This window comes from Pogoniulus pusillus, chromosome 5 (genome assembly GCF_015220805.1).
Source record: "Pogoniulus pusillus isolate bPogPus1 chromosome 5, bPogPus1.pri, whole genome shotgun sequence".
NCBI lineage: Eukaryota > Metazoa > Chordata > Aves > Piciformes > Lybiidae > Pogoniulus > Pogoniulus pusillus.
In genome coordinates this window covers 38,456,009-38,477,031 of record NC_087268.1, presented here as the reverse complement: position 1 = coordinate 38,477,031, position 21,023 = coordinate 38,456,009, and the positions used below count along the sequence as shown (strand labels likewise).

The 21,023-nt window shown below is 42.4% G+C and overlaps 1 protein-coding gene across 1 annotated transcript in view; it reads right to left on the bottom strand.

The window, feature by feature from the left end:
- Nucleotides 1-3,398: 3,398 nt before the first annotated feature.
- NALCN (sodium leak channel, non-selective) overlaps nt 3,399-21,023 on the bottom strand; it is a 254,133-nt gene continuing 236,508 nt past the window's right edge. The window contains exons 36-44 of the mRNA XM_064143801.1: nt 18,387-18,535; nt 17,648-17,741; nt 16,241-16,373; nt 15,234-15,349; nt 13,235-13,392; nt 12,070-12,220; nt 8,409-8,558; nt 7,617-7,734; nt 3,399-5,695 (exon numbers count right to left, since the gene is read on the bottom strand). Coding sequence (XP_063999871.1) covers nt 5,502-5,695; nt 7,617-7,734; nt 8,409-8,558; nt 12,070-12,220; nt 13,235-13,392; nt 15,234-15,349; nt 16,241-16,373; nt 17,648-17,741; nt 18,387-18,535 — 1,263 coding nt within the window. The 3' untranslated portion in view covers nt 3,399-5,501. The remainder of the gene's footprint in view (nt 5,696-7,616; nt 7,735-8,408; nt 8,559-12,069; nt 12,221-13,234; nt 13,393-15,233; nt 15,350-16,240; nt 16,374-17,647; nt 17,742-18,386; nt 18,536-21,023) is intronic.

Here is a 21,023-nt window from a genome sequence, read left to right as displayed (position 1 = left end):
AATTTATTTCTTATGTGTAATCTAAATCTGTCCTCTTTCAGTTTCTAATCATTAACCCTTGTCTTGACACTACAATTAAGAAAACCCCCAAAACTCAACAGACATGCATTCTCTCTTTTCCATTTTGTTGTCCTTTTTTCTCTATAATTTTTTACTCTCCTTCCCTCCCTCCCCTCCCCTCCCTCCCTCCCTCCCTCCCTCCCTCCCTCCCTCCCTCCCTCCCCCCTCTCTCTCCCTCCTTCCTCCCCTCTCCCTCCTTCCTCCCTCCCTCCCCCCTCTCTCTCCCTCCTTCCTCCCTCTCTCCTTCTTTCCTCCCTCCCTCCTTCCCTCCTTCCCTCCCTCCCTCCCTCCCTCCCTCCCTCCCTCCCTCCCCCCTCTCTCTCCCTCCTTCCTCCCTCCCTCCCTTCCTTCCTTCCTTCCTTCCTTCCTTCCTTCCTTCCTTCCTTCCTTCCTTCCTTCCTTCCTTCCTTCCTTCCTTCCTTTCCTTCCTTCCTTTTCCTTCCTTCCTCTCTCCCTCCCTTCCTTCCTCCTTCCCTCCATCCCTCCCTCCCTTCCTTTTCCCTAACTTCCTCCCTCCTTCCTTCCTTCCTTCCTTCCTTCCTTCCTTCCTTCCTTCCTTCCTTCCTTCCTTCCTTCCTTCCTTCCTTCCTTCCTTCCTTCCTTCCTTCCTTCCTTCCTTCCTTCCTTCCTTCCTTCCTTCCTTCCTTCCTCCCTCCCTCCCAGTGAATACATTACAACAAAAGCACACCTGTGTTGAACTCCTATTTCTTGGGTGCTAAATATGCCAAGGCACTGCCTGCCTTGCATGTAATCAGAAAGCAAAACCTAACAGAAAACGACATGGCATGAGTGAGGATGTGAGATCAGCTTCTCTGAAAGGAACACAAGGGCCAACTCTCTTCTCTTACCTTTGGGGGAAACTCTGCTCACAAAGAGTAATTCCTCCACAGTGACGTCCATTGTGTGGAGGATCCAATTAGACCCTGACTGCCCAAGTCTCTAGGTCTCACTCATATCCATCTGGTATAAACTAGCTTGTTTCCAACCTGAGTAAAAGTTGTCCCAAAACAGAGCAATGCCCACTGAGTCACTGCAGGCTTGTTCTGCTGATGGCTGCCTGCCTCAGTTCAGAGAGCAGGCTGATGTCGACAGCTCTTCAGGCTGATGGATAGGGTGGTTTGGGTTTGGGTTTTGTTCCTTTTCTACCTACCCTTACAATATTTCTTGTCTCTCCAGTAAGCTACACTTTTATGAAACACACTTTTATAGGTGCTCAAGTAGTTTTCCCCAAGTTCCTCAGTGCAGACAAGCAAGTCAAGTAAAAGTATAAAACCAGTAAGGGTACTGGAATAAGTATCTGAGACAGGAACCTGTGGAAGGGGGATAAAATGGCACTGCCTGTACACTTAGCTCACTGATGGGTTAATAACCTGGTGCTTGGAGGTTCTACATTGAGAACAATGGGCAAGATCTGCTAATGGGGTCCGACACTAGCACCCTTGGGATGAAGAGGAAGGTTAATTGAATTCTAGTGAAGCTCCCTTTGTGTTGCAGAGCAGTTGAACAAACCAGGGCAGCCGACTACGGTGTGACTAAACTCTCTTCAATAGAAGGAATGAATTTAGCCTCTTAGAGTTCAATTTGGGGAGACTGAGATAATCCTATGGGTAATTTTGATTGACAGCTCAGGCCAGTGTTTGTTTTTAATTGTGGAAAGATTTCAGGAGGAGTACACATTCTTGGGTGGCAAGTTTTACACACATCTTACTTGCTGGGGCTCCAAATGTGCTGTTACAATAGCACAAACTCTTCTCCTGCTACAGCTATTGATGGACAGTCTTATGAGCACAGTAACAAGAGCTGTGAGCACGTTGTGAATACAAGAGGAGAACAAAAAAGATTATTGTCCAAAAGTTTTTCACTTCTTTTTGCATCCAAATCTGTGGCTTCTCAGAAGCTGTGATAGCAGTCTTTGAATGCAGCCACCACTGAAGGTAATGTTCTTTTGAAGATGTTTAAAGCCGATTGATCCCCATGAGTTAAAACAATAACAGTCATTTTTACCTTGTCAGATAAAAGTGTACTTTGTGTTCTTAGCTCTTAATTCAGTTGGAAATCTTCCAGTAGCAAATAGCTTCAGGTTATTAATTTCTTCATTACAATAGTGATAGTCTGAAATCAGAATTGCCTTGGGAATGATATTGATACATGTCTTGCTGCATGTTTTCAGACTTCCCACAAGCTGTTTTCCATTTGAGCACTGATAACATGCACTACAGTTTTTGCCCACCCAAGCCATGAAGACTTTTACAAGTGCTTCCTATGGAATGGAGTTCCCACAGTGCATGGAAAAGATTCTAAACATTTTCTTCTCCTCATTCATATAGGGTAACTCTGGATTTAATTCCAGGAGCCAAAAACACTGCAGGTAGTAACATTCCCCTGGCAATTCTTTGTTTACCTTTGTCTTGCATCTGTTCTTGTTTGAACTTTTCTTTCAAGCTGTCTGGACTGACTGATTTCTTGCTGCACCATTTCTTCTTTATGTCTCTCCATTGTTTGTGCAGGCTGTTTGAACTTCAGTCATTCTTCAGCTCTGCCTCTCTGTTTCTTCACCTATATGCGCAAATGTGCATTGGTTCTTAGCTGCAGAGTAGGAGGTGAGCAGAGAGGTGCCATACTAAGGAGGTTTTCACCTCAAACTGGTCACCTGGGTGCTCTGGTATATGCTATTTTCCTATTTTTCAAACTCCACTTCACTCCCCATATCTGTAAATGTAAAATGGAGGAATAAACCAGTGAGCATTGCTTTCTCAGAGCCCACTTGCCAGTTAAGTTAGATGGTTCAGGGATCCCCAGTGTTTTGGAAAATATTGAAACACAGCCTATGAAACCACTACTATGTTTTCACCACAAATTTCTCCTCTCTTTCACACACACACACACACACATTCACATCCATCTAAAGCAAATGAAGTGAGTTAACTAAAAATAAATAAGTAATGAACAGTCCTATTTTGTCCCCCTTTTTTTTTTTTTTTTTGGAAAGAGACCCCTTGTGGCAGTACTGCTGACAGAAGTGGATGGACTTCTTGTTAAAAAAGAATAGTAATTAAAGAAAAAAAAAGAACAGGAAAAAAAAGACAGGAAAAAAAAAGGACAAAAAATACAGAAAAAAAGACATTAAAAAAAAGGAGAAAAAAATAAAAAGAAGGAAAAAAAGAAAGAAAAAACAAACAGACAAAAACCAAAGTTAAGGCTCTCCTATTAGAAGAGTTTGAAAGCTTCTCTTTAAGCAATCCTGAACAAATCACACAGACAGCCACTATGCAGCATTCTCACAGATGATCCAGATAGTGAAATACAGCCAGAATGAAAACCAGAGGGAGAAATATTGCTTAAAGCAACTCACTTTTATTGATGGGGTAGTGTAAGGCAAGGGGAAAAAAAAGTTTGCCAAATACTTTAAAGAGAAGATTTGCAGCAAGAATGGTTCAGAAAGATCTGTGGTTCAATATATTATTGAACTTCCAAGGAAACTACCTTTCATAAATCTAGTATTTATGTTTTTGTTGTAGAGAGAAAAACTCAACTTAAGCACAAACCAGAACGCAAAGTAATGGATTTGCATCCGAAGTTTTGTTGGCAGTTCATAAAACAATGTAAACAAGAAAATGCACATGTTCTGTTACTACAGAGTTACAGCTGACTAGATTTAAACTTAAATATAGCCCAACATACATAAAGGAACCACAAAATACAGATGTGTTCAGTCTGACTGTTTACAAAAAATATATAGAAACCATGTTCAACCGTAGGCAGGGAACAAAACATTGGTAGGTGCCAAGAAAACTATTATATGGCCAAAATGCATTTTGTATTTATGGTGAAGGCATCTGTGAAAACAATGCTGTATCCTGACCACTCTGCATTAACATTTTGGCCAGAAAGCATTGCAAAGCACTGGCTTTCATCTGCTTTGTGAAGGATATATTTGTAAGTCATGGTGTGCATTAACTGTGAGCCTCTTACAAGATCTCACATCAGGCCATGGTAGAGCAACCTATCATTTCCATAGGAAACAATGGTAACAGAATGGTCCCAGCTATGCTAAAAAACCCAGTCAGGGGCTGAGCTACAGAATCTGCAACCTCTTAGTTCTTCCCTGAGGGAAGGGCACATTTTTACCCCAAATTTTTAGACAGTCTTGAATTCCGAAAGCAACAAACTCTGCTGTATTTTGTGGCTTTTCTTCTCCACCTCCCTATCTGCATAGCATTGGCCTTTTACTGGAAAAAAAAACTTTTATGAAAGGGATAGTTGCTTTTTCACCAGAGATAATGCAGCACTACTGCTGCTTCATGAAATAAAAGGAGGTTAACACTTCAAAATATGATTGACTGGAACGAACAAACGAGACAAAGGTACTTAACTGCAGCCCATGGCCATGCCTTAGCTTTGGAGGGCTGCAGCACGAGTAGTAAGATGGGTCAGTAAAATTAACTTCTAACCACACAGGCAAAACTCAACTGTATTTTAAAAGCCATACACTACTACTCGCTAATTACAACCCCCAACATGCTAGTTTTTATCACACAGACAAGGAGAAAGTTGTGTTACTACTACACGAGGAAATGGGATCTAATTAACAGGAGAATAATGACACCATACATATATGTGACCAGTATATTAAAACGAAGCATAAATGATGGTTTTTTTTCACATGGAGGTCATTGGATGGATGCATAAATGCACAGTTTTCATGTCTTTTTTTTTTGTTTGTTTGTTTTTCTTACCCCCCTGCCCCATTTTCTCTATGAAAATCAAGCTCTTTGTATAATTAACCAAACCCCAAAGATATTTACATCTTAGAAGCTGATCCTTCACCTTCTGATTTTAACGTGAATTTTCCTGTGTCTTGTCCATTAAAAAAAAAAGGGTCCAGAAAAAGCTTAGAATTGTAATTCAGAATCTGTACTTCGTAAAAATACTTCCCTTGAACACGAAGTCAGTGCTGACCTCTTCAGGTCATTTGTGGATAACAAAATCTTCCTAAAGCATGGTGTCTAAATATCAACTGAGGGAAAACTCAAAAAAGAAGAGATGGATTACCCCTGTATTGTAAAGTGTTGCCACTTTAAAGTACGGTGCAGGTTGAAGAAAACCCACAGAGGTGTGCAAATCAAAATACATTTTCATGATGCAGCTACAGAACACATGAAACCTTCCAAAATTTTGTCTTCTATAGGCAGCACAGTCTCTCTGGCTTTGTTAGTACTGCTATTGTATGCAGATTTCTTGAAGTACAATCAGTGCCTACAGAGGTGAATTCTAACAAAGAAGTGAGTGCTATGCTTCATCTGGCACCAGGATAAGCATCTGAAAAAAAATATGGCATTGATTTTTGACAGAAGCCATACAGCACAGTGTCCTCAGTTCTAAACATAGCAAATTAGCCTGTACTTGACATGGTTGCTGTTGCAGTACAACTTGGCTTTTTCTCAGATATCAAGAAGGTCCTCTCCACTCTCATCACTCTCCACAGTTAATTGTCTTGTCCACCATTTCTTGACTTCTGATCCACAAGAAGCAGCATCAGACATGGGATTCATTTTGCATACAACAGATTTCATAGTTGAACGTCCACCGAAGCGTAGGTTGACTGAAGACACTGAATGGCTTATTGGCTTGGGGGCTGTGAAATTAAGCACAAAGTTCTGTATTAGAGTAGATCTGCTTCCTGAACATTTCCACTTGGAATTCTGGTAAACTGGACTAGCTGGACTGGGGCAGCTTAAAATTGACTTGTCATGGAAAGAGTAGGGCTCTATTCCAATGTGTTCCTTTCAGCTCCAGCTATTCATACCACTCCCTGGAGCAGTTTAACTGAGCATTGCCTCATTTCCTTCTGCTGTGATAGCTGATGCAATAGATCAATCCTTACCTGGCTAATTGCGACCTAAATGGTTTAGGCAGTACTTATATGAGCTGGCCATCTGGCAAGATGGAAAAAAAGTGGTAACAGCCAGAAAAAGGGATGGAAAAGTGCACTTAGGGGATGCAGCTACACCTAGGATGTGATATTTAACTGTGGCCTAGGAGTGGAAGCCACACTGATAGGTTGTTGCTGATAGGGCCTTAAGAAAGCGTATGTGTATGTATACAAATCCCACGATCTTAATGATGCTATTCATGATCTTAAATACAGGTCTTTCTTGGATTGGAGGCAGACTACTTACCATCTGCCCAGCCGTAGTGTGCACAGAGGTGAGCTTCCTTCTCTGAGACCATCCACTGAAGAACATTTAAGAGTTACATGGCCAAGATCAGTACTAAGAAAGGAGACCCTGAATTCCCAATTCTCCCTTGAAAAAACTATTCAGTTTGCTACAGTAGTATGATTCCTCCTTAGCATGCTCCCTCTTTTCCTCTCTGTTCCAAGAAAATGTTGAACTTTGCTGCTCAGTGACACTTGAGTGGAAAGGCTTTCTATTATACTGCCCTGTTTCTCGGACAAGTACTCTGGTCACAAAAGTAGGGTTAATTGTACAGCATGACCATCTCCTCTACCTAGGGTGTGCACAATGGAAGCCTTTGAAGGCAACACTCTGACTTTGAAATAGGACTGAGTGATGAGAGCTGAAAGCAGGCTGACACACACACATATAACCTGCAGGTCACAAGTGTGGCAGGCTACAGAAGTCAATGTGAACTTTATGAGAGAGTCTTTCAGGTGGTGGAGAGTGCTTTTGAGAAAAAAACTTAAGGCCTCAGACTATATCTCTGCACCTCTTCCACCCTCCTATAAGCACCCTCCTATAGCACACAGTGTAACCTCTCTCTTCTAGTGGCTTGCAGTTTCTAGACAAACTTGAGTATGTTTCCTGTTCCTGAAAAAATAAATGGGAAACTGGTTGTACACCTGGCCAACTCCTGGCTGAAGTGAAGATATAAAAACGTGTTACTATGTTGTAAGGCATAAATCACATGCCTGGTATGGTTAGATGAGACAAGGCACTCAGCAGTTATTCTTCTTCACAGGATAAGAAGATCACAGGGGGTTAGGGGTTGAAAGGGACCTCTGGTGATCATCAAATCCAACCCCCCCTGCCAGAGCACAACCATAATCTAGTGCAGGTCATACAGGAATGCATCCAGTATCACAGTATCACAGTATCCAGCCAGGTCTTGAAAGTCTCCAGAGAAGGAGACTCCGCAACCTCTCTGGAGAGCTTGTTCCAGTGCTCCATGACCCTTACAGGAAAGAAGTTTCTCCTCCTGTTGTTAGGAAAAACTTCATTCATTTTCTCTGTGCTTTATTTGATAACAGAGAACCCTAAGCACAATCCAAAGCTCCAGTGTAAAGGTATAATAAGGTTAAAATAATCCAACCACCTGCACATGGCAATGCTTGAGTTCATCCTCTGGGCTTTCAGAACTAGGAGGAAGGGGAGATTGCTGTTTTTCATCATGCGTGAGGGTAGAAAAAACATGATGTGGGTGCAAGCAGCAGGTGGGAGGTAGACCTGTGAATCATGAAGCCTTTCACAGCCTTGCTGTGGTGGAATAGTCTTTTGGCAAGCTGGGAACTACACTAATAAATGACTTTTACTTACCTGATGGCAAACGCCACTGCCCAAATTTCCGCTGAGGCTTCCCAGCATCTGCAGAGTCTTGTCGATAGCCTCCTCTGTCTGAAAGTGTTGGGCTAAGGAGCTGCTGCTGGCTACTTGTCTGAACAGAGGAAAAAGAATCTCAGTCACAGTCCCCTGCTGCATGGGTATAATCCAAAGAAGGGTTACTTTTCTCTCCTATTTCTAAGCTTTACACATGAACACAAACAAAACATATTGCCATTTGTTAAGGCAGCATGGCTTTTATATTTTACTGCCCCAGAAAACCTCTACTAGCATGAAAACAAGAGGCTATTTGGGCTCAATTCCATCATACCCTACTGTACTGTACCCTACTGAAGGGTACAAAATTGGTCCCAGCCTTCTGCAATGGAATCCTTATGTTGTGTTTGTTTCATTCCCTGTCCTGGAAAAGCCCAGGACTCCTACTCAGATGACACAGCATGCCCAGTGCTATCACTTTCAGTGTAAACACGACTTTAGAATATTTGCACAGCAAAGCTTCACATCTCAAAGCTCATGCTAGAGCTGAAAGTTGGGGCTGCCAGAGTTATACAGCTGAGTTTGCCTTTTGTAGTGCTAGCAAGACAGCTAAGCTGGGGAATTACTGCCTTAGACCATCTTGCCTTCATAGCTGAAGGTGAAGATTGAAGTAAAGCAAGATATTGCTTTCAACTTTTCCAGTTCAAGTGATGTTTTAAAAAGGAACACATAAGAAACATGGAAGTTTTCTGAGTTTGTTCTGAGTTGCTGATAGTAATCTGGTTAACATACCTCTGGCTGTGCACTGTTATCCTGATTAATAGCATTCATATCTTCACTTGGCTGTGTTGTCTCAATGCTGGGAGGATTCAGAAACCGACTCAGCTCCTGCTGTTGACTCTCTCGTAGACTGTGGATAATGCTGCACGACTGCTGTTGTTTCTATCAAGGTACAATTTATGACCACAAAAACATTCTCATTGGTGTGTCAGAGAGCTTGATTTTCTTTTTTAAAAACCTTCTACACACTTAACCAAACAGTGAGAAGCAGATGTGGGCACCAGGTGCATCAATGAAGCTACATGTACCAGATGGTCGTTATTTAAATAAAGTGACTTTCAGCATATGTCTAACCTTTATGTAGGGAATAGAGGATGAAACATAACCTATATTAAGTGGTAGGTAAGTTGCTAAATCATAGGCTTAAGCCCAGAGGTTAAAACCATAAAAGTTCTGAATTTATGAGCTGGAAGTTCTTGTAAAGAAAAAGAAACGAGGAAATTGGTAAAGAATTACTAAGAATTACATGAAGGTAATGAAAAAAAATCTGATTTCTTTCATGGATTTAGGAACAGGCTGTCAATAAGACTGGCTAAAACAGTAGTGGAAACCTTGGGACTGAATATAGATTTACAGCACATAGAGAAAAACAAACCCACTACCATTATGATTGTACAATCTAATTTGCTTTTAAATTAAAATAAACAGCCTTTAGGAAAGGTTTCACTTTCCTGGGTAGTTTCCACATGCTCCCTCCAGAGAGACTCAGAGACTAACAAGGGAATTTGAAAATACATATTAACTCCCATAATTACATTCAGTTTATAAAAGGTTCATATCACGTGAAATGATCTGAACTGCATTACTAGGCTGAAATGAACATCATATTTACTTTAGCATGGTGTAATTCAATATCATAATGAAATGAACAACAGAGTTGAATAAACCCAGAACTGAGAGCTAAGACTAAATCTACTGTCATTATTATTACAGAGATGAGAGCAAAATTAATCTATCTGGATATGCCTTGAACACTGATGTTTCAGCTGACCAATGTGTAATGCTCAAATTATCACAGTATCACAGTATCACCAAGGTTGGAAGAGACCTCATAGATCATCAAGTCCAACCCTTTACCACAGAGCTCAAGGCTAGACCATGGCACCAAGTGCCACGTCCAGTCCTGCCTTGAACAGCTCCAGGGACGGCGACTCCACCACCTCCCCGGGCAGCCCATTCCAGTGTCCAATGACTCTCTCAGTGAAGAACTTTCTCCTCACCTCCAGCCTAAATTTCCCCTAGTGTAGCTTGAGGCTGTGTCCTCTTGTTCTGGTGCTGGCCACCTGAGAGAAGAGAGCAACCTCCTCCTGGCCACAACCTCCCCTCAGGTAGTTGTAGACAGCAATAAGGTCACCCCTGAGCCTCCTCTTCTCCAGGCTAACCAATCCCAGCTCCCTCAGCCTCTCCTCGTAGGGCTGTGCTCAAGGCCTCTCCCCAGCCTCGTTGCCCTTCTCTGGACACGCTCAAGCATCTCAATGTCCCTCCTAAACTGGGGGTCCAGAACTGAACACAGTACTCAAGGTGTGGTCTAACCAGTGCAGAGTACAGGGGCAGAATGACCTCCCTGCTCCTGCTGACCACACCATTCCTGATGCAGGCCAGGATGCCACTGGCTCTCTTGGCCACCTGGGCACACTGCTGGCTCATGTTCAGGTGGGTATCAATCAGCACCCCCAGATCCCTCTCTGTTTGGCTGCTCTCCAGCCACTCCGACCCCAGCCTGTATCTCTGCATGGGGTTGTTGTGGCCAAAGTGCAGCACCCTGCACTTGGAGCTATTGAACCCCATCCCATTGGACTCTGCCCATCTGTACAGGTGGTCAAGGTCCCGCTGCAGAGCCTTTCTGCCCTCCAACTCAGTCACATCTGCCCCGAGCTTAGTGTCATCTGCAAACTTGCTGATGACTGACTCCATGCCCTCATCCAGATCATCTGTGAAGATGTTAAAGAGGATGGGGCCCAGCACTGATCCCTGAGGGACACCACTAGTGTCCCGTTATGTTTTTTTAACAAATTTTTGAGCAGAAAAAAAACCCAACCAACATATCCCATGGCCACAGAGCTCTGAAGAAAACCTCTGCTCACAAAACCTGAACTTTTATGAAAAAAAAAACCAAACCAATCCATCAAACCCTGGACTTAGCTCTACTATAACTGAAAAATCAGTTACCAGGACAAGGGTGTTACTTTGTAATATCCAAAGATAAGACGTCTGGGGAAGACTAGAGGAAAATAACTGCAAAACCTAGTAGTACTGGGTAAACAGCATACAGAAGCACTTAGCTAGGTCAGTACTAGTAAATGAAACAGATTAGAATTTCTTGCAGTGTTGAGGACAAGTAATAGGCCAGCACTTACAGGCCAATGCTCCCTCTATCACACCATCCAACTTCCACCACTGCCTGCTTGAAGCAGCTCCCACTGTGACCTACGCATGAAGAGCAGTGATGCTCCTGTAGCAGTGGCCTGGGCAAGTATGAGCACGCATGGGTCAAAAATGTGCTGAGGAATGTGCTAACCACTATGGGTGACCCCAGCCCAGCCCTGTGCCAGTGCTTTGGCTCTGCTTCTCTTATTGGCATTGACACAGCTACTGTGTGCCATGGTTCATGTACCTGATTTGCATGTACGCACTGCTTATCTGCACTCATAGGTACTGTAATGGCTCATCCAAATGACCTGTCTTCCTATGAACTCCATTTGAAGAGTCATCTGCTGCTGACTGATCATAGTGTCTTTGGCCAGCAGAGGCAAGGAAATTACAGTTACATTTTGTGAACAAAGATTAGGCCTATGGGGTTTTGTTAAATTGCACCATTTTTGTTGTATTGGTTTGACTTTGGTCTGTGTACATGCATATGGCTGCTCTATTGAAAAGACAGATAAAGTTCTGGCAGGAAGATAGTTCTGCTTTCAAAAGATGCTTGTTTTTGTAGAACTTTCAAGTGAGCTGAAACACACCTTTGTTTTTTTCCTTGCCTTTCTTAGTTAACAACTGCTGTGTACTTCCTCAATTCAAGAAAGATGTTGAGGTGCTGGAACATGTCCAGAGAAGGGCAACAAAGCTGGTGAGGGGCCTGGAACATAAACCCTATGAGGAGAGGTTGAGGGAGCTGGGCCTGTTTAGCCTGGAGAAGAGGAGGCTCAGGGGTGATCTCATTACTGTCTACAACTACCTGAAGGGGCATTGTAGCCAGGTGGGGGGTGGCCTCTTCTCCCAGGCAACCAGCAATAGAACAAGGGGGGACAGTCTCAAGTTGTGCCAGGGTAGGTATAGGCTGGATATTAGGAAGAAGTTCTTCACAGAGAGAGTGATTTCCCATTGGAATGGGCTGCCCAGGAAGGTGGTGGAGGCACCGTCCCTGGGGGTCTTCAAGAAAAGCCTGGATGAGGCACTTAGTGCCATGGTCTAGTTGACTGGATAGGGCAGGGTGCTAGGTTGGACTGGATGATCTTGGAGGTCTCTTCCAACCTGGTTGATTCTATGATTCTATGATTCTATGATAAACATGATTGTGAGTTCAGAGTCAATGATGCATAGTGACAGCAAATCCTGGCACTGTTGATCAGTAAAATTTCTACAACCATTTAGCTCCTGGTTTAGCTTTACTTACTGCTCTGATTCGCTTTAAGCACTTCTTCAGCCACATGCGTATGGTCTGTTTGGCCACCTCCTCTTCTATGGTATATTCCAGTTGTTCCCTAGCAAGCAGCTCTTCCAGTTGAAGACTTTTTCTGATATCAACAGATCTGTATGAAAGCATGCTGGAAGAAACATTGATTTAGTTATTTGGTTTGTTTTTAAATTCTGGTGACCTTGGTTTTTAATTTAGAAGATCAAAAATCATACTTCAGAGCCTAGTGCAATAAGACATAATTTGGATGCATGCAATAAAGTTCCATTTGAAGAAACAAAATGTTTTTATGATTCCAGAAGAATCATAAAACAAAATGCTCAAAACAAATGAAGACCTGATCACCTGCATTTAGCTATCTAACACAGGTAAGTCAATGAACTGTAAGCAACTGGGGCATTTATAATAAGAGATAATTCGGGTGCATGCAATAAAGTTGCATTTGAAGAACAAAAATGGTTTTATGAATCCAGAAGAATCATAAAACAAAATGCTCAAAACAAATGAAGACCTGATCACCTGCATTTAGCTATCTAACACAGGTAAGTCATTGAACTGGAAGCAACTGGGGCATGTATAATAAGACAAAATTCGGGTGCATGCAATAAAGTTGCATTTGAAGAACAAAAATGGTTTTATGATTCCAGAAGAATCAGAAACCAAAATTGCCAAAAGAAATGAAGACCTGGTCACCTGCATTTAACTATCTAACACAGGTAACTCACTGAACTGTAAGCAACTGGGGCATTTATGTTGAGTGTTTTCCCCCCCCCCCGAGATTTTATACTTGGATAATGTACCCATTTCTATTTTATTTCCAGTCAGATTCACTGTCACGTTGCTGCACATGGGGACATTTCATTGCTTGGGATACAGGAACAACATGTCACTGCTGTTTATGACAAACTCTTTCCAACCAAAACATTAAAATGACTTAGAGCTGATTTCCTAGGACCTACATTTTCCATTGCTAATGTTCTTTTGCAGGAAAAATGGAAATCTAATTTTGGCATCTCGTTTAAAGCTGCACTCCCTCTGTAGCTACCAGTCTTGCCTTTTCCTCTGCCTGATGAACATCTGTTAGCCCAGAGAGATATCCAGGCCATTATACTTGAACAGACTTAAGAGAAAATCTCAAGAGTACCTGAGCACGTCATGGAAAGTGACATCACCACCATTATGGAGCCTTTCCATTTCGTAGCACATGTGCTTGAACAGCAGCTTGTCTTTGTCGAGATCCACCTCCAGCCTGCCCCGCAAAAGCCTCAGCAGAAACTTCACTCGGAAAGTAGGGATTACTCCCTGGGTAAAACAGCATAATAGATGGTAAATTATTACTGTGACCCAACAACCAGCTCAGGCATTCGACTTGATCAGTGAGAGAAACACTATTTCTCCAATGACTCTGTGTCAAACTCTGGCCTATTTAAGTCTCTGTGAATACATTACAGAAGAATATACAGATGCAGCTACCTCTTCAGCACATCTACAGAAGCCTTTGCTGTTCTTTGAATGATACAATGAGGATCTGTGCTTTTAATTTTGCCAGAAACTTTCAAAACTGTTTGGGGATTTAGCTTCTTCATTTGCATTAATACATAATGAGAATTACATGCCCAAAGAGCTGCCTTTGAAAAACTGAAATTAAACTACACTTTAAATATTAACAGTCAGGCCTATCCCTGGCTGTAAACCTGTTCCCTCTTCTTTGACAGGAGAATGTTGGAAGTCTACTGGCTCTTCAAAGGTCTCTTGCTCTAAAAGTCAACCTAGCACTTTTTGGTGAGAATGAGTTTAATGTGCTGTTAAAAAATCAGGACCCCAAGTATATTTCTCCAAAATGCTGATATCTATACTTGTTTTAATTTTTTTTTCTCTGCTAAATGAGCTTAACTGGAACTGCTTTTGTTGTAGTGTCTTGTTCCATATCAGAGAAAGATGCTGTCCACGCTGAACATGATGGATGCAGAACTCACCATCTCCACAAGTACAGACTGCAGCTTCCAGCTCCACCACAGCCATGCACAAATACAAGCAACTGGCTTTTTTCACCATAATGTTGTTCATATTCAAATCCTATTGATGGCTTCAGTCATTCAGATGACTGAATAGCTCAGACTCCCAGATGCTCTTCTCATCCCAGAATCACGGAGTGCCTGAGATTGGAAGGTCACTTTGTCCAACCCCCAATGCTTAATTAAGCAGGACCTTCTAAAGCCAGTTTCCCGGGACTGTGTCCAGGTGGCTTTTCACTGTCTCCAAGAATGGAGACTCCACAACCTCCCTGGGTAACAGTTGCCAGTTCTCAGTCACTACCACTGTGCAAAAGTCTTTCCTGATGTTCAGAGGCAACCTCCTGTGTTGCTTATTGCCTCTGATACTGCTACTGGGCATCTGGGCATCACTGAAAAAAGCCTGGCTCCTGCCTCTTTACAATCTCCCTTCAGGGAAGATGAGATACCCTTGAGCCTTCTGAACTGCCTGAGTCTTACCTCCTAGGAGACATGTTCTGGTCCCTTCTTCATCTTCATACCTCTTTGCTGGACTTTCTCCAGTATGTCTATCTCTCTGTTGTAGCCCAGAAACAGATCCAGGACTTGAGTTGTGGCCTCAACAGTGCTGAGTAGAGGAGGATCCTCTCTTTTGGCCTGTTTGTAATACTTAGCCAAATGCAGCCCAGGATACCATTAGCCCTCTCTGCCACCAGGGCACTGCTAGCTCATGTCCAACTTGGTGTCCACTAGAACCTTCTCTGCCATGCTGTTTTCTAGATGGTTAGCCTCCAGCATACACTGGTGCAGGGGGTTGTTCTTCCCTAGGCACAGGACTCTGTACTTTCCCTTGCTGAACCGCATGAGGTTCCTGTCATCACACTTCTCCAGACTGTTTGGGTCCTTCTGGATGGCTGCATGACTCTGTGCTGTATCAGCCACTTTTCCATCAGCTTTTCTGTGATGATCTTACGGGAGACAGAGCCAAAAACCTCAGAAAAGCCTTTCTGAAGATCAGACACATAAATGTTGACTTCCAAGGGAACAACTCGCAGGAAACCAGGAGGGAAGATGCTATTGTATTGATGCTACAACCATCTGCATTTGTAATGTAAATGCACTGGATTTTTGTGCTCATTATTAGTTTCTTACCTCTCTTTTGTCATCAACCATGTTCCATATAATTTGAAAATGCCTAAGATCATTATAACTTAAAAGTTGGTCTTCTTCAGTTGAGTAAAACAATGAGAAATTCTCCACAATGATAGCTGAAAGACCACAAAACCAAAATACACAATAAAGACTGCAGTCACATTCTAAGTAGCTAACATCTATAAGCCACAATGAATTTCCATAGAATGGGAATTCACTTCTATACATTTCACATCAATAAATGCTTTCAGCTGCACATTCAAACAAGGATTGTGAATGGGTTATATACTGTCATTCTATGTCAATATTCATTGTGCCCACTTTTTAAGTGAGATATCTTAAATGCTGGTGAGATGACTAATCTAAAATCTTCTAAATCAATTCTTAAGTAATTTACTGAGGAAGGAAAAGCTCAGGGTAACTATACAAATACAACACATCTCTTTGTTAAAGAAAACCAACAACTTTAATTTCCAAGATTCCTGTTTTAGCATATACTATACCAGAGAAGTATCAAAACTGTGACAGGCATATAAGGTAACAGTGAACGATAGAATAATAGAATTAAGCATGTTGGAAGAAATCTCCAAGATCATCCAGTCCAGCCTATCACCTAGCCCTGTCCAATCAACTAGGCTATGGCACTAAATGCCTCATCCAGGCTTTTCCTGAACACCTCCAGGGATGGTGACTCCACCACCTCCCTGGGCAGCCCATTCCAATGCCAATCACTCTCTCTGGCAAGAACTTCCTCCTAACATCCAGCTTCCCTGGCATAGCTTTGAGACTGTGTCCCCTTGTTCTGTTGCTGGTTGCCTGGCAGAAGAGACCAACCCCCACTTTGCTACAGCCTCCCTTCAGGTAGTTGTAGATGGCAATGAGGTCATCCCTGAGCCTCCTCTTCTGCAGGCTAAACACCCCCAACTCCTAATAGTGCAACAGACTCATGTCTAATATACTACATGTCAAGATGGACTTTTATGTTATTATTGTGTATTTTCACTTACCAACAAGCAAATTTAGCATGATATATGCAATGATGACATAAAATGAACAGAAATACATAAGAGCACCAGCATAGTTTCCACAGTCTGTTTTCCAGTAGGTGCTGTTATCAGGTGTACAAAATGGAGGCTGAACCTTCAAAACAAAAGAAAACAAAGTCAATCAATAATTGGAAAAAAAAAGATCCTTAATTTTTGTGAATTCAGCACAATGCATATAACTTTTTCAAGGCTTCCCAATTAGGGAATAATGCTGGCAGGCATTATTGTGGGCAGTTTTCTGTCATTCCTTTAATAGTTGGAAATCAGAAAACAAGACCTATGACAAAAAAAGAGCCTAGTTGTAGATTTCATTATCACACACACACACACAAGGCACACTGTGCACTATACCACTCCAAAGAAACAACTTGGTGCTCTGAAATGCACTGGTTTTCAAAAAGCTTCCCTGCCCATTAGTTTTTAAAAGACAGTATGATTTTCATCTCAATGGTAACCACAGACAGAAATATACTTGAATATACTTGGGCAAAATAAAATGATGTGATGACAGCTTTTGCAGGTCATAAAGGCTACCATTCACATGGAGCAAGGCAATGTTAATCTGAAAAGTCACCTTGCCCCCATCAATGAGAGCTGCTGCACTTCTGATTTTGAAAACACCTCTTTACTTTTATTTTTAAATCATGTAGTAGCCCAGCCCCACAAAATACTAAATTGTGAGAGCGTGATTGGAATTTGGAAGCGTGTGTCATGGTCTGAGGTTTAGTGAACGCTGTATCGCTTTACGCTAGGTTAGGAATTTTCTCTCACACACTGTTGAGATTTACCAGACTAGCTCAGACAGCCTGGAAGTAAGATGAAACTGTATTTATAGCACAGCAAAATTTACAAGTGTAAATATACACAATATATTTACAAGTATTTGCAACTAGATACAAATTGGGAATAATACAAAATCCAAACTGTCCCTCCCGGACAAATAAAGCTGCCCAGAAGGGCTCAAAGCTACCTCCTCTTTCTCCCTCTACTTTCCCAGGCAGACAAACAAAACAAGCAGCAAAACTTGCATTGTTTTCCATTAGCCAAGGTTAGCAGAAAAGATATTAAAAGTGGAGTGAGGAGGAAGCAGTTAAATCCAGTGTCCCAGAAAAACTGTTTGCATTTTGGCTTTTTATCCCTCTCAGCAAACCAGTGAATGCCACAGACTTAAGCATTATTTACTTTTCACAACCAATGATCTAATTTCTCTCATTAAAATATTCCAATTAGCCTCAAACCAGCATGCTCTTGAAGAGATAAAGGCACTCATAACATTCCTTGTATAAGACTAAGATACTGGAAACATTTGGGGATGCAACAGTGTCTCCTGTTTCTTGCCAACTCTATCTCTAATGGCATTGCATTTACCATGCAGTCATGCATGATTTTGTTCCAGTCTTCTCCCGTAACTATTCTGAAGAGTACAGTAATAGCCTTGCCAGCAGATGAGAAATTTGCATGCCTATTTTAAAGAAGAGAGAGAGAGAGAAATCATTTCACATTCCAGAACCAAAACGTCGGCAAGAAAAAACACAAATAATTTCCATTTCCCTCTGTTCTGTTCTACTATTTTAGACTTCAAGTAATTACAGCATTATTTGAATTAGCTCATTGAATTATTTATTCCATGACTTAAGATATAGTAACTGAACTTTAGCTTGACACAGGTCTGAGTATTTTGGCTCATTTTACCAAAGAGCTAATGAAAACTCAAGGCCACATGCTACCTCTTCCTGGTGATACTATTGATCAGAAAATTTACAGTTAACCAGTTCACAGAACTGTGCCCTCTCTGTATCAGCCTGGTACTGTTCCCAATTGATGCCAATAAGGTGTAGCAGGCACACTGTGTTTAAGCAGCTTGTGTGGTGCTGCTATGAAGCATATTCCAGCTGGCATATGCTCCTGGACGGGCCATTTGGTGTCATTTGGACCAAGGCATGAGGACTGGAAAGATGGCTCAGTACATCCTATCAAAAATCCTGTTTAAAGCTCTTCAGCTAGACCCTGCATGGTTTTCACCATGGATAAACTTATCTGTAGAAGAATGTGATTTGTTTTGGGCTGTTTAAAGCACATCCCCATGAATTGCAAGTACATGCTGTACCTGTTGATGTTCTCTCCATATTTCACTGTACCAAATAAAACCACTCCAGCAAAAGCATAACAAAGAAGCAGTAAGAACATTCCCACTATGATGAAGAAACTCTTGTACATGCTGACAACCACAGTCAGGAGTAACATTTTCAGTGTCACCTGGAAGGACAGAATAAAAACAGCCCATGATGTCATTCAGGAAAGCAGAGATAAAAGATAAATGAGAGGTATTGCACCTGCCATTTTGACAATGAACTCTTCACACATACACGACCATGGATGAACCCAGGGGAGTATTGAATCCAGTTCTGGAGCCCCTATTACAAGAGCATGCCCAGAGAAGGGCCACGAGGATGATCAGAGGGCTGCAGCACCTCTGCTATGGGGGCACACTGAAAGAGTTGGGGCTGTTCAGTCTGGAGAAAAGGAGGCTCCAAGGTGACCTTATTGTGGCCTTCCAGTATCTGAAGGGAGCCTACAAAAACGCTGGGGAAGGACTTTTCAGGATATCAAGGAGTGACAGGGCTAGGAAGAATGGAGCTGGAGGTGAGGAGGGTCAGACTGGACATGAGAATGAAATTCTTCAGCATGGGAATGGTGAGAGCCTGGAATGGGTTGCCCAGGGAGGTGGTTGAGGCCCCATCCCTGGAGGTGTTTAAGGCCAGGCTGGATGAGGCTGTGGCCAGTCTGATCTAGGGTAGGGTGTCCCTGCCCATGGCAGGGGAGTTGGAACTAGGTGATCCTTGTGGTGCCTTCCAACCTGACTGATTCTATGCTTCTATGATTCTATGAACCTGATTATAACTGAACATTTTGCACCTTTCTCTGAAATTTAGTGTGCTTTTACTTATTAAAAAGATCAGCATATCTTCCTAATTTAGAAGTTGTTGCTCTCCAAGGAATATAATAGGATAACAGTGTAGGGATAAGACAGTGTAGGATAATGCAGCAATAATACAGTGCAACCTTCACTATAATAGTCTAGGATCAATATACTCCAGAAGTATCAAAACTAGCATTGCATGAACAGTGGGGTAGTATCTGAAAGTGGTGACAGGTCAAAACCACAGGTACTACAGCCTACTTAAAGGAATAGCCTGATGTATAGAGAAGGACATTTCCTTAAGATCAGCACAGCTTTGTTAAACTAGTGATTCCTCAGGCATGATGGCCAAAGAGCTTAAGAAGTATGATTTTGGAAATCACATAGGCTGTAGGCCTGGGTAATAAATGAAACTTTCCCATGCATGTATATTGTACATTTCACTTTTGCTAAAGTTATTGCCCTAAATTGTCCTAATACCCCTAACTGCTATGGGAAAATGCTACTGAGGCTTGCAGCTTGGTTTAGAATCATGCCAAGCCAGTAACTCCTGCTGCCTTTCAGTCACCAGATTGCATCACAACAGACAAACTGGTGAAACTGGCACAGCCTCTAATGTGAAAGCACAAATGACTAGGTTAAAACCTTGACAAAGCCTTGGAATCGATGAGAAACCTTTGAAGGCAATCACTTGGTCTGGCTGCACAGGAGAAGCAAGGGTTCTTCCTTTGACTTTCAAGGTTGGGCAGGGTCTGTGCAGTATCACTGAAAGAAAAGTTTTTATCTTTACTGAACAAACCCTCTGACTTACTGTCCTTAACCCCACCAACCAAGCACAGCAGTCTTCTCATCACATTTACTTTAATATGTGTGACTTCACAGAAAATGTTTGGATAGCCTAAGAAGTTCCACAGAAAAAAAAGACTGCAGTGTCTCCACATGTTAAACAAATGTGTTTGTTCTCTGCCTATGCTGATTCTGTCAGCCTACCCCCAATTACACCTGAGAAAATGCAAACATAAAAGAAATTTAAACTTTAGAAGTAATTTCCTTTGTTGCCATGACAGTGCTTCCAGAAGAGTATCTTGGCCCAATATATTTTAATCTTGAACAAAAGTTGTTGATGGTGATAAGGCATACACCGTGGACAACCAAGACTCAGCTCTGAACCCTGGAGGAAGAAAATTCTCTAAGGGAGCACTGCCATATCAAGATCCACTAGTTTTGCATAGAATTTCATAGAATTTCATAGAATCAACCAGGTTGGAAGACACCTCTGAGATCATCCAGGCTAATCTAGCACCCAGCCCTAGCCAGTCAACTAGACCATGGCACCAAGTGCCTCAGCCAGGCTTTTCTTGAACACCTCCAGGGATGGTGCCTCCACCACCTCCCTGGACAGCCCATTCCAATGCCAATCACTCTCTCTGACAACAACTTCCTCCTAACATCCAGCCTAGACCTCCCCTGGCATAACTTTGAGACTGTGTCCCCTTGTTCTGTTGTTGGTTGCCTGGGAGAAGAGAGCGACCCCCACCTGGCTACAACCTCCCTTCAGGTAGTTGTAGACAGCAATGAGGTCTGCCCAGAGCCTCCTCTTCTCCAGGCTAAACAACCCCAGCTCCCTCAGCCTCTCCTCATATTCTTTGTGTTCCAGGCCCCTCACCAGCTTTGTCACCCTTCTCTGGACACCTCAACATCTCTCTTGAATTGAGGGGCCCAGAACTGGACACAGGACTCAAGGTGTGGCCTGACCAGTGTGCACATCACCCTGCAGTGAAATGGCAAGAACTGGAAGTAGCACAATGTAGGTGAAGAGGCTTA